The sequence below is a fragment of the Danaus plexippus genome, chromosome 6 (assembly GCF_018135715.1).
Source record: "Danaus plexippus chromosome 6, MEX_DaPlex, whole genome shotgun sequence".
NCBI lineage: Eukaryota > Metazoa > Arthropoda > Insecta > Lepidoptera > Nymphalidae > Danaus > Danaus plexippus.
In genome coordinates this window covers 1,364,387-1,376,177 of record NC_083540.1, presented here as the reverse complement: position 1 = coordinate 1,376,177, position 11,791 = coordinate 1,364,387, and the positions used below count along the sequence as shown (strand labels likewise).

Below are 11,791 nucleotides of genomic sequence, written 5' to 3'. Positions count from 1 at the left end.
TGAAAAACCAATAACAATAAACACAACGAATTGAAATATTGTTGGTTTTATAATTATTTTAATAATATTATATCATCATTACTTTAAATGGTTTCTTGAATGGAATACAAATATATAAGACATATTCAAGGAAATGTAAAGATTGTGCAATATCTGTTATATATATTTTTTTATCAAAACAATCATTATTTTCTCTTGTAACTACATTATCGGAGCTACGAATAACGGCCCTTGATAATAAATGTGAAATATTGATAAATGCGTAACATCAAATCTTTTTACTTGTTTGCGTCATACGTTGGCACTGCTAATTACAAACTTGTTTCGCAAACTGCAAACGGACCTAGTACCTCTTTGAAACCTTAGTCCGAGTTTACACGAAGAGAAGTGGCGACGTGTGCACTTTTTTTCGTTGTTTACGACATCTCAAAAAATGGTGTCTAATAAAATAAACGCCGATTTACAAAAAGAAAGGGATTCTTGTAGTTTTAATGTCACCGAATTAACAAACTTAATTGATGGAGGTATTGAGAAAACTGCCGAAAGGAAGAAAAGAGGTAATTTACTATTCAATTATTTGTTTTCTAAGGTGCTGTTTTCTATTTTTAATATTTTTGTAAAATCTTTCCTAAAGGCTACATTAAAATAATCATATAACTAAAACCTATTACATGGATATGAAGGGAAACAATGTTGTGTGTCATTTGAATGGAAAATATTTTAGTTACCAACAGCAAGATCAAAGATCAAAACTCACTTATCTCAATACATTATCATTATTTATGTTAAAAATGATTTACATATATGTTACATACCATGTCTTTGTTAAATTAATTTTGTATTTCTTATTTTTTATCTATGGACTTTAAAACTACCAGTTTCTCAATCTGATAAATTTGATTCAATGTCTTTAAACTTCACACATATTTAGTATATGGGCCATTTGGCTATTGTTAATTTGATTTTTTTTTCTCAAACTGAACCATGGATTTATTGTTAAAATTACTTGAAACAAGACAAGAACAATTGAAAATTACTTCTCATAAAATTGTCATATTTCTTTGATTTCTAAGAGGATAATTATAATTTAACACTTGTACATACATACATGCTAACATAATAAATAAAAATAAAAAAAATAAATAATAAGGAACATATTTCTTTTCTCTAAAGTGGGTAAATTTCTGTTCAAATTACATTCATACTTAATAGAAAATCATTTCATTGAACCAATTCGGTTGTTCAGAATATTAATTGCTTATATTTTTATATGTTAATTTAATAAAATTGACAAAATTACCTTTTACACTATTATTTTTACTTTGTATAAATATTCTAGAGGAAATGGCTCTCAAAGAAGGTATACATTTGGACGAGGTTCCGTCTGTGTATTTGAGTCACAAGGAGAAATATGAGTTAGCGATCAAGAAAGCCTGCCTCCTGTTTAAAATGATAAGACGACTTCAGGAAGAGGAAAATGCTGGCATGGAAAATTATATGTAAGTGATGCATAAGTATATTAGTTGATAACAAGTCATTAAAAAAATGGTAATCTTATAAAATTTAAATAGTTTCTGATATTTCAGAATGACAATAATAAACTGGCAACTTGCATTTCAAGAATTTCTAATGATAATATATTTAGATTTTCATGTACAAATGTCTGAAATTAATATGCTAAAAAATACTGATAATAAATTAATTTATTAAAGATCTTTTATAGTTGCATAGCTTGTTGATTCACTTTACGAATATGACATATGTGAAACTAGCCTTATATATATTCTCTTTGTAGTTCTGTTCAATATTGTTTTGATAATCTTAACACAATATAAAGAACATGAACACAATGCACATTAAAGTTAATAAAAAATCTATATGGGCATATTACTCAGCAATTTGATATGGATTATGTCCTTTAGATGTTTAAAGTAAACCTGTATAGTTATATATTATTGTTGTTGTCTATAGGGCAGTGCTTGGAGGTAATTTAGGGTCAGCCATTCTTGGGGATGGATCCCCTCTCACCCTCCACTATGTGATGTTCATACCCACATTGATGGGACAGGGTACAGTGGAACAGCAGGCTTATTGGATCGGCAGAGCATTTAATCTTGACATCATTGGCACATATGCTCAGGTAAATTAGGTTAATAATATTATTAATTGAATTTTAAATTCCACCTTGAGATTATTAATTGATAAACAATAATTTTGATATGATAATGGTATCAAATCATTAACAGGATTAAAAACAATCTGTGACATAACAAATAATAAAAACAGCTTACTGAATATGTTATGATTTAAAAAAATATATAAATTTGTCTATGAAATAAATTTTCTTTAGACTGAATTGGGTCATGGCACATTCGTCCGCGGTCTTGAGACCACAGCCACCTACGATCCTTCTACCAAGGAGTTCATTCTACACAGCCCCACACTCACCGCATACAAGTGGTGGCCGGGCGGACGTAAGTTATTACATATAAGCGGGTCATGCATAAAATACACACAAATTAAAGGGGTGGTACTTTATCATCAGGGGATCAGCTCTATGAGGTCACATGTTAATATTCAAAATAAACAAACGATAAATTTAAATGGCAATAAAAATCTATATATATTTATGATCTCAACTATATTTATTGATACTTTAGCACCTCCGTTATTCGATTAACTCTCATGCAACATCTTATATCATGTTTACAGCAGCGTTATATTGAAAATGAGATATCAGATACTAAAATTGTCAAGGGTTCTTAATAGAAGGGTTTAAGTAGGTTTAGTGTTGGTTATTGCTCGCTCGCTATTCTACCGTTAGGGCTTCGTGTGTTTGATAGGCTATCGATAAATGCCAACGCAAGCGTCGGTACAAATTTTAAAAATGTGTCACATCAAGGGGAAAGGGTTAAACTTGAGAGGCGTAAGACGTAAGTTATAAATGGCGCATTATATAAAATCATACTATACTGCATATATTGTCCTTCTCAATCTTAAACACATTTTTAATTTCACATTTAAGGCACACTATTTTTATCCGTGACTCTTTATTGAAAGTATTGTTTCGTACAAAGAGCTGTGATAATTGCAAAAGTAAATCAATAATTTTCATCTTGTTTCCTTGGTATATAACTTTCATTTACAGCAACTGTATACATGTTATAATAAATTCATACCAAAATAACACAAATTTTATTAAATCGTTTGATTTTATTAAAAAGAATATTTTAATGCAGTAAAAAAGTACAATTTCAATGATTAATAAACATAGATTTACTTCAAAGAAGAAGGATTATATAATTTAAAAAGATATTTACATGGAATACAACATCTTCGTATTATTTAATTTCAAAACAATTTTAATTACACTGTAGTACAATTACTGTAATTGTGTAACCAATACTTTCAAGTTTCAACAAACGCGGCACTCGGCAGCCATTGCAATTTCTGTGACGTCATAGCCGACGTCCAAGTTATAGTCAAATCAACGGCCCATTACATCAAAATATCGTATTTATTGACGTAAAAATAGTAACAACTTACTGAACAATAACATTTTTATTTTTGAAAACCAATATTACGTTTCTTGATTTTTTTTATTGTAAATAGTGATGTGACAAGATCTAACTACGACGATAACTTTTCAAAACCAAAATGACGAGAAATTTTTTAGCTATTTGATATAATATTAATCCTTTATGGAAATAGGAGGAAAAATAGAACATGCTCTTATACTTCATAAAATACATATGAAACAGTGTACATTTTAAATTAATTTTATTTATATACCAGCTGTATTAATATAATAGTTTTATGTAAAAAAAAATCGTAGCGAGTTCATAATATTTTTTTCCGTATTAGTTATCCTTTTAATTATAATATTTAATCTGTCTTCCTGTTTTTATTGTATGTAGTTCACATAATTGACTGTAATGTTTCTTTGTCATTACATGTACTTATATAACTAAAGCGTTATGAAAAAAACGGCCTTGTTCCAAACCACAAACACCTTCGTGTTTTTTTTTTCAATTATAATTCGTTCAAATTTCAACAAATAAAATCGCTGACGTTGGCAAAATTTCTACGATTTTAGCGTGATTGAAGCTATCACATTAAATGATATATATATAAATATATATATCAATATGTTATAAATGTAATAAAATATACACTTTACATATATGAATATCTCCAGTAAAGTTAATAATGAGGCCAATGACTTGCTCAGTGATTATTAATTTGCGCTAGTTTTAAACAATTGTCAATATTTTTATTAAATTTATTTTCTCTAGTTCTCATATTGATTTATATTTTATTTATTATAAATATAAATATATGATGATAAAATACAGTACCGTATATAAAAAAACATTGATTAAATGTAGGCGATAAATCACTTTCATATATATTTTAATATCTTCTTAATTTATATTTTCTCATATAATGTTTACTTAAAAATCTAATTAAATTATATACAAATAAATAAATTGTCTGTCTATTTGTTATATTCAGCTAACGACGTTTTACTCTCACTTTAATGATTACATTGAACATATTCTAAAATAAAAAAAATTTCATAGATTTTTTATCCGGCTGGTCTGATTGTGACGGAAATTTCACTGGCAGATAACTGATGTAATAATCTATATAATGCAAAAATTCCACACGGACATAGTCGTCGGGCACAGCTAGTATTTTATTTCAAATTTCAATTAATAGTTTCAATACTTAGTCTAGCTGAAACTCTGAGATACTGGCCGAAAATTTAAACTAGCCATTTCCAATGTGTCGAAGTAGTTTAAACCGCTTTCAGTTAAGAGGCAACTTTCACAATCCTCATTTTTGGCGTCTTCGATGGCGGTAAAAATAAAAAAATATATTATAACGTGTTTAAAAATTTCATAATTCGTCCAAATTAGGATAAAACTAAAATTTTAAATGTAGCTCGCGTACATTACTTACAGTGTTGCATTTTTTTTTGTTTCGCCGTAGAATAATCTAGACTCTGCTTTAATAAACGTCAAAGTTAATAAATATAAAAGCTTTCTATGAAACAGTAAAATAAAATAGGCAACAATCCGCCGTTGTAGAAAAATGTCCGCTACTTCATAATTAACGTCCACAGTAAGTTTATTTTTAGTTTCTTAAAAATATCACTTAACGAAATAATAAAACCTTTAAAATTATTACAATTATATTTTTTGTCCATTTTCTAAACCTAATCCTGACGGACCTGTGCTGGATGATGGAACAACTATTTAAATTATTACAATTACCCTATAAACGAAAACAATTTAAACATTTTAAAGACAAAATAAAAATATAGGCGAATTCAATGCAAAAAAAAACACATTCAAGTGATTAATATACCTACTATTTTAACATAATAGCATTCCAATTTTAATAAAACCTTTTTAGTTTCTGTGTATGAAATTCATTATATTTTTTTAATTTAATATATATATAAATACGGGAGAAATTTACATTCAAATTATTTTTTCCGCTCGTCACAGAACCGCAAATAAATGAAAGTGTCAAGTAAAACATACAACAATAATAGTATGTATCGACTGTCGATGAGTAAAGAATGAGATATGTTTTTTTACAGTTGAAAATTAAAAAAAAGACAATTTCACAGCAGCTGGGTGAAGGGAGATCTCTTTCAGTCCATATTATTCCACGAGGTCTCGCATTCACGATTTATTTATGTCCACACTTATATCTTCGTAGAAACAAGAAGGATTAACTTTTTTTTTAAATAATATTCGATACAAATTCATTATGAATTCATTAAATTGACACAAAACTAATAACAATTCTAAATTAATTACCTTTAACTATCTCGATTTAGACTTATCGTGAAAGGAAATGTGAATATAACACAAACGAAAGTTTTAAACACACTCTGAAAGTTAACGAAAAAGAGTCCTGATTTCCTCTGACAACTGCTTTTATGTCATTCGCCCCTCTTCTATACTCTCATATTCCTACAATATATATATATATATATCCTATTGTTTACAGTGGCCCACACAGCCAACTACTGTATAGTTATGGCCCAACTGCACACGAAAGGCAAATGCCACGGCATGCACGCTTTCATAGTCCAATTGCGTGATGAAGAAACACACATGCCCTTACCGGGGATTAAAGTTGGTGAGATCGGCGCCAAGCTCGGTATGAACGGCACTAACAACGGATTCCTTGGCTTCGACCAAGTCAGAATACCCAGAGACTATATGCTAATGAAGAACGCTAAAGTTTTAGAGGTAATTATTTTTTTGTACAATAGTTTGAGGACGACCTTGATTTTTTTTCCGTTTTTTTTTTTTGTACGCAATCATGCAAAAAAAATTAGTGAATATCAATTACGTAAATATATGGCTTTGTTTTGAAAGAAAACTTATTTGGTATTTTTTTTATCATTTTATCGTTTGTTAGTTGTTGTAATACAGTTTAATGGAAGTTAAGATATCAAGATATATTTTCAAATTATCTTAAGTTTTGACTAATCAATAATAATTTTTTATAACGAAACTAATATATTCCGTTTCCGATCTGAGGTCAGAGCCTAGTTGTTGTCATCAATTTATTTGACAACATCTCGTATTATACCTTCCAAAATGACCGTGTAACGATAGTACCTATAGACTCATTTGTATTTTCTCCGCTTAGATTTCAAAGTCGTATTCTAATACGTTCAATAAATAAAAAACGTTGACATATGCAGAATATGTCACAATTTCAATGTTAATGACGCCATAGCATAATAAAAAAAAAAACTAAATACAAAAATAAAGTACGAATTTGTTATTAACGTGTCAAAGCAGGAAATTCTAAAATGGTAATTGAATTTTTTGCGACAACGTCTTCCTCACCAAATAAATTGATGCTCGTAGGAGTTAGATATTTATACTTTTATTTATCTGTATTGATACGTAATAAAACCTGTTAAACGTACACATAATTAATCAATGAATCGAACTAAAATTCTAAATTCAAAGAAACAAATTATCTTAATACTTTTAGGTACCACGTTAAAAATAATATAGATTTGTTGAAATTAATATAACAGTATCATTCTTACTTTGAGTGTGCGTCGGCAGAATGAACAGAAACTTTCAGCTTTACATCCGTAAAACTTGGTGCATCATAGTGTCTTGAATGAAAAACTACCAACTGTACGTGATTAGTTTGAAGACTTAAATCGTAAAGAAATGATAAGGTGTATTTTATAGTAATTGTCAAATATGTACCATTTGCCGAACAATTCTCAGGACGGTACATACGTGACTGCACCAAGCTCGAAGCTCGCGTACGGCACCATGATGTTCGTGCGAGTGATGTTGGTCAACGACATGTGTAACTACATGGCTAAAGCGGTCACCATAGCAACCAGATACAGCGCTGTGAGGAGACAGTCGCAGCCTAAACCCAAGTGAGATGGTTACATCTTGTATTATATCATCACTGTAATATATTGACGTACTCATTACTCATAATATTTGCGAATATGCTTATATAGCATTTGCTACGGGCTCATATGCTTAGTCCAAGCTTAGATCGTCACACTGCATAAGAAGCGTTTCTCGTTTCTCATTGAATAACGCAGGTTACAACGTGCGAAGGTTCCTGGACAAAAAACTGTCAACGCTCCATATCCGTGACATAGCCAACTTGGACTAAGCACACCGCTCATATTCATTGATCGTCTTTTACCAACAATAACATAACCATATTCTATTGAATATACATACCAGATGTCAGTAACACGTGAAATTGTTCCTTAATTCACGTTATTTAAAGTCGAATATTAAAGAAACCACATCAAATTGTGCCCATTCGAACAATTTGCTGAAAATTCTATGCAAACATTTATAAATGTGTTAATAGGGAAAAACTTAAATTCATATATAACGTATCCACCCAGTGAACCGGAACCCCAGATCTTGGATTACGTGACGCAGCAGCACAAGTTGATGATAGGTCTAGCGTCGGTCCACGCCTTCAGAACATGCGCTGATTGGCTCTGGCAGATGTACAACAACGTCACCGCTGAACTCGAAGCGGGGGATATGGAGAGACTTCCAGAGGTATGCAGAAGTATTAGGCTCTATGTATAAGACTATAAGAACGACTTTCCTTCTTGTGTTAATTTGTACGAAAATCTTCCTGTAATTTTCGCTTGTCCAAGTGAATTCCTGGTCCAAATTTTTTTCCTCGCTTGGTCTATCCGATAGTATTTATATGTATATTATGATTTATTCCATTTTCCTTGGAGTGCCAAAAAAAACACATAATTTAAAGTGACATAAATGGTAAACGTATACACGATTTGGCTTTATTTTTACAAATGGTCCATTGATTGAAATCTCTTGGCAGCTTCACGCGTTATCGTGCTGTTTGAAAGCGGTGAGTACATCAGATGCCGCTCAGTGCGTGGAGCGCTGCAGACTGGCGTGCGGCGGACACGGGTACATGCTGTCCTCCAACCTGCCGCTCACATACGGTCTGGTCACGGCCGCCTGCACTTACGAAGGAGAGAATACCGTCATGTTGCTGCAGACTGCCAGGTAATGTTGGTGTCAAGAATCGAATTACTCTTCTTTTAGCGTGCATTTTAAGGCATTAGAATCTGGTTATCCAGGCTACTCACTACTTTTGGAGGAATTAGTCTAGATATATGGAACCCCATGAAAATGGTGATAGGTCATGTTACTGCAGACAGCCGGGTAATGTTTACATATTCACGGTTAACCACAGTCAGACCGCCAAACTGTGACTCGACTATTGCGTTATACGAGATGGTAGTGATGATCTAATTAATTCTAAAACGTCACCGGTTAATATCGTTCACGGTAAATAGGTGCGTTCACCTCCCACAGAATGATAGCCGAGTTGTACTCAACCGGTAACTAGTTTTCTGAACTTAGGAATTAAGGTCAGGGAGAGATATGTTTAGTGTTTCCAAGATAGATATTATGTTAAGCGAGCATCAGCGACATCTATAAACTAAACAGAATAAAAGGACAAATTGTTGTCTATAACTCAATAATGTCTGAGCTGCGCTGCCGTAAAATATCATCAAAATCGGTTAAGTATATTTTGTGTGTAAGAGTAACAAACATACCGTCTGTATGTTTGTTTACATCCCTACAAATTTTGTCATTTATCATATTAGTAGTAATTAGCAGTAGTGTACGATTATTAATTGATATAATTAAACACTCCCCAACAAGATACCTGGTGAAGGCGTGGCAGCAGGCGGCCGGTGGCCAGACTCTACCACCGACGGTGAGTTACCTTCGCGAGGTGGTCGCCGGTCGTCGGTCGCCACCATTCGACAACACCATAGATGGTATAATCGCTGGCTTCTACCGAGTCGCTGCTGGGTGAGTTACAAACAGATTAACCTGCGTTTTATTCCTACCCTCCGTCCACAGCCAGCGTAATTTATATTTACAGTAAAATCGGTGCCTGTGTGGCGCAAATAGAGAAACGTCAGAAGACAGGCATGCCATACGAGGACGCCTGGAATATGACATCCGTTCAACTGACTTCAGCATCGGAGGTAAGAAGAAATATATTTACTTTTTTTTTTTCTATCAATATTATAACAACTACTACTAAAGGCTACATAAAATGCTATCGATATAGTCAGTTGAAACACATCCGGTTTTAGTGGATGTAGACAATATACAGTTGCACTATTGACATCTTAGCAAACAAACGCCAGTCATAGTGGATGTAGTCAATATACTGACTCTACTATTGACATTTTATATTTTATAATATTTCCACGAGTGGCTGTAAATGTAGTCCTTATACTGTCTATGCTATTGACATATTAACAATTTCACCACCAGGCCCACTGTCGTGCGATAATCTTGTCAACGTACTACAAGGAGATCGAGCGTCAGAGTAACTCGGTTTCCCCCGAGCTGTCGACAGTGCTACGGCAGCTGGTAGACCTGTACGTGGTGTATTGGGCGCTGCAGTGCATTGGCGACCTACTCAGGGTACGGACTATATATATTTACTTAATATTATTGTATATATGCTTAATTACTACAAGACCTCAGTGGGAGGAATTTCGAATTGTAAAACAGATTTTTTTTTTTTATTTCGTTTCAAAGTTCGCAAACATGCAAATAATAACGTTAGACATATGTCAAAATTAAGTTGTTATAGCTAAAAATTTTAAAATAATCACGAACATGGAACCTTTTCAAAAAACTACACTACCACAGTGATCATGGTTGCTGTAAAGTAACCGAAACATCGGGTGTATGTAGTTTTTTAAAAATAATAGAAAAAGGCTATTTACTATGATCAGAAAACATTAGGGTAATTTATACTACAATAAGCCCTGTATCTCTGCCACAGTTCACATCGATCTCTGAGCGTGACATCGACCAGCTTCAGGCCTGGTACGAGGATCTCCTCACCAGGCTTAGGCCGAACGCGGTGGGACTCGTGGACGCCTTCGACATTAGGGACGAGGTCTGTTATACACTGAAATTACCAAAACTAACATTCATGCATACATATCCTAAATAGTACTATTAATTTAAAAAATATTTCTAGTTTGTTCTCAGCGTCTTAAATTCGGTGCAAGCTACTTTTCTATTGCATATACACCTAAAATATACAATTAAAATGTTACCCAAGCTGCGAGCCATTAGTCGGAACAATCAATCAAGTTGAACAAAAACAAACATTTTTATTAAAAAAAAAAAAAAAGTATTTATTCTATGGTTTCATTCACACCGGAATTATGGAATATTTCGTCTATGTCAAATGCTAACGATCTTGCTTGACGTTTAATATTTTTAAGTTTAGGCTCTAAATACTTTTTGTAAGCTGGTCACCCCAATAATACATACGTCAGTAATCTTTTCAGTGAGAACCTTTTTGTATATTTTCACATTATTCCTTCACACTACTAGTTTCTGGCTCCGACTTCAGTATATATCTTGTATATGATTTAACAAAGCTTAAAGTTTTTATGTAATAACATATTAATATTCTAGATCCTCAACTCTGCGCTGGGTGCATACGATGGTAATGCCTACGAACGTCTCATGGCGGAAGCTATGAAGAGCCCTCTCAACAAGGAACCGGTCAATCAAAGCTTCCATCAGTACTTGAAACCATTGATGCAGGGAAAGCTATAGTCAAATAATCCTTAAAGGGTTCTCAACTCAAGTTCATCTATATCGACAACATAAAGCAGAATTTACACCATTTTGCTACTTGTATATTCAATAAAAAGGTATCAAGTTATGTAAAGGAAATATGATTATATATGGGGAACCTAATTTATGTGAGGCCTACATTAATTGTTGCTGTTGCTGTATTATTAGCATCAACGCTACCCAACTCTTCAGACCAATTGTGCCTTCATATGTCCGATTCTTGCAACTTGCTCAACTAGGAATCATGAATTCTATGTAATAGATGTCGTTAATTTCTAAGTGTATAGAGATTTATATATTGAGAATTAATATATTTCTGTAAAGAGAATATAACTCTGGTGGTGGTTCCGTAACATTCCATGTAAAGAGATTATAATGTATCAGATTATGTCACCGGGAGATTCATTTGTAAAGTATTTTTTTTCGTTGTGCACAATGTATACAAATATTTTTAATATGTATTTTTTTTATTACGCCATATTGGTTTAAATAAATATCACAAAATATTTGCTACTCATTTAATCATACCCAATTCAAGATTTAGAACTCGGAAGAAAACAATTTGAATTTTTTTATTATATGCTCGATAA

At 32.4% G+C, this 11,791-nt stretch overlaps 1 protein-coding gene across 1 annotated transcript; it reads left to right on the top strand.

Annotated features, from left to right (window-relative positions):
- Window positions 1-35: 35 nt before the first annotated feature.
- On the top strand, window positions 36-11,709 carry LOC116778208 (probable peroxisomal acyl-coenzyme A oxidase 1). Its single transcript, XM_032672154.2, has 13 exons — window positions 36-557; window positions 1,340-1,499; window positions 1,972-2,140; window positions 2,351-2,474; window positions 6,028-6,272; window positions 7,281-7,441; window positions 7,934-8,096; window positions 8,386-8,576; window positions 9,243-9,395; window positions 9,469-9,574; window positions 9,870-10,022; window positions 10,390-10,506; window positions 11,037-11,709. Exons 1-13 carry the CDS (start codon window positions 434-436, stop codon window positions 11,178-11,180), a joined length of 2,010 nt encoding a protein of 669 aa, XP_032528045.1. The 5' UTR covers window positions 36-433; the 3' UTR covers window positions 11,181-11,709.
- The last annotated feature ends 82 nt before the right edge of the window (window positions 11,710-11,791 follow it).

Coding starts and splice junctions, on each gene's coding strand:
- LOC116778208 (XM_032672154.2), top strand. CDS start 434: ATGGTGTCTAATAAAATAAACGCCGATTTACAAAAAGAAAGGGATTCT. Junction 8,577..9,242: donor ATGTTGCTGCAGACTGCCAG/GTAATGTTGGTG, acceptor CTCCCCAACAAG/ATACCTGGTGAAGGCGTGGC. Junction 10,507..11,036: donor CCTTCGACATTAGGGACGAG/GTCTGTTATACA, acceptor TTAATATTCTAG/ATCCTCAACTCTGCGCTGGG.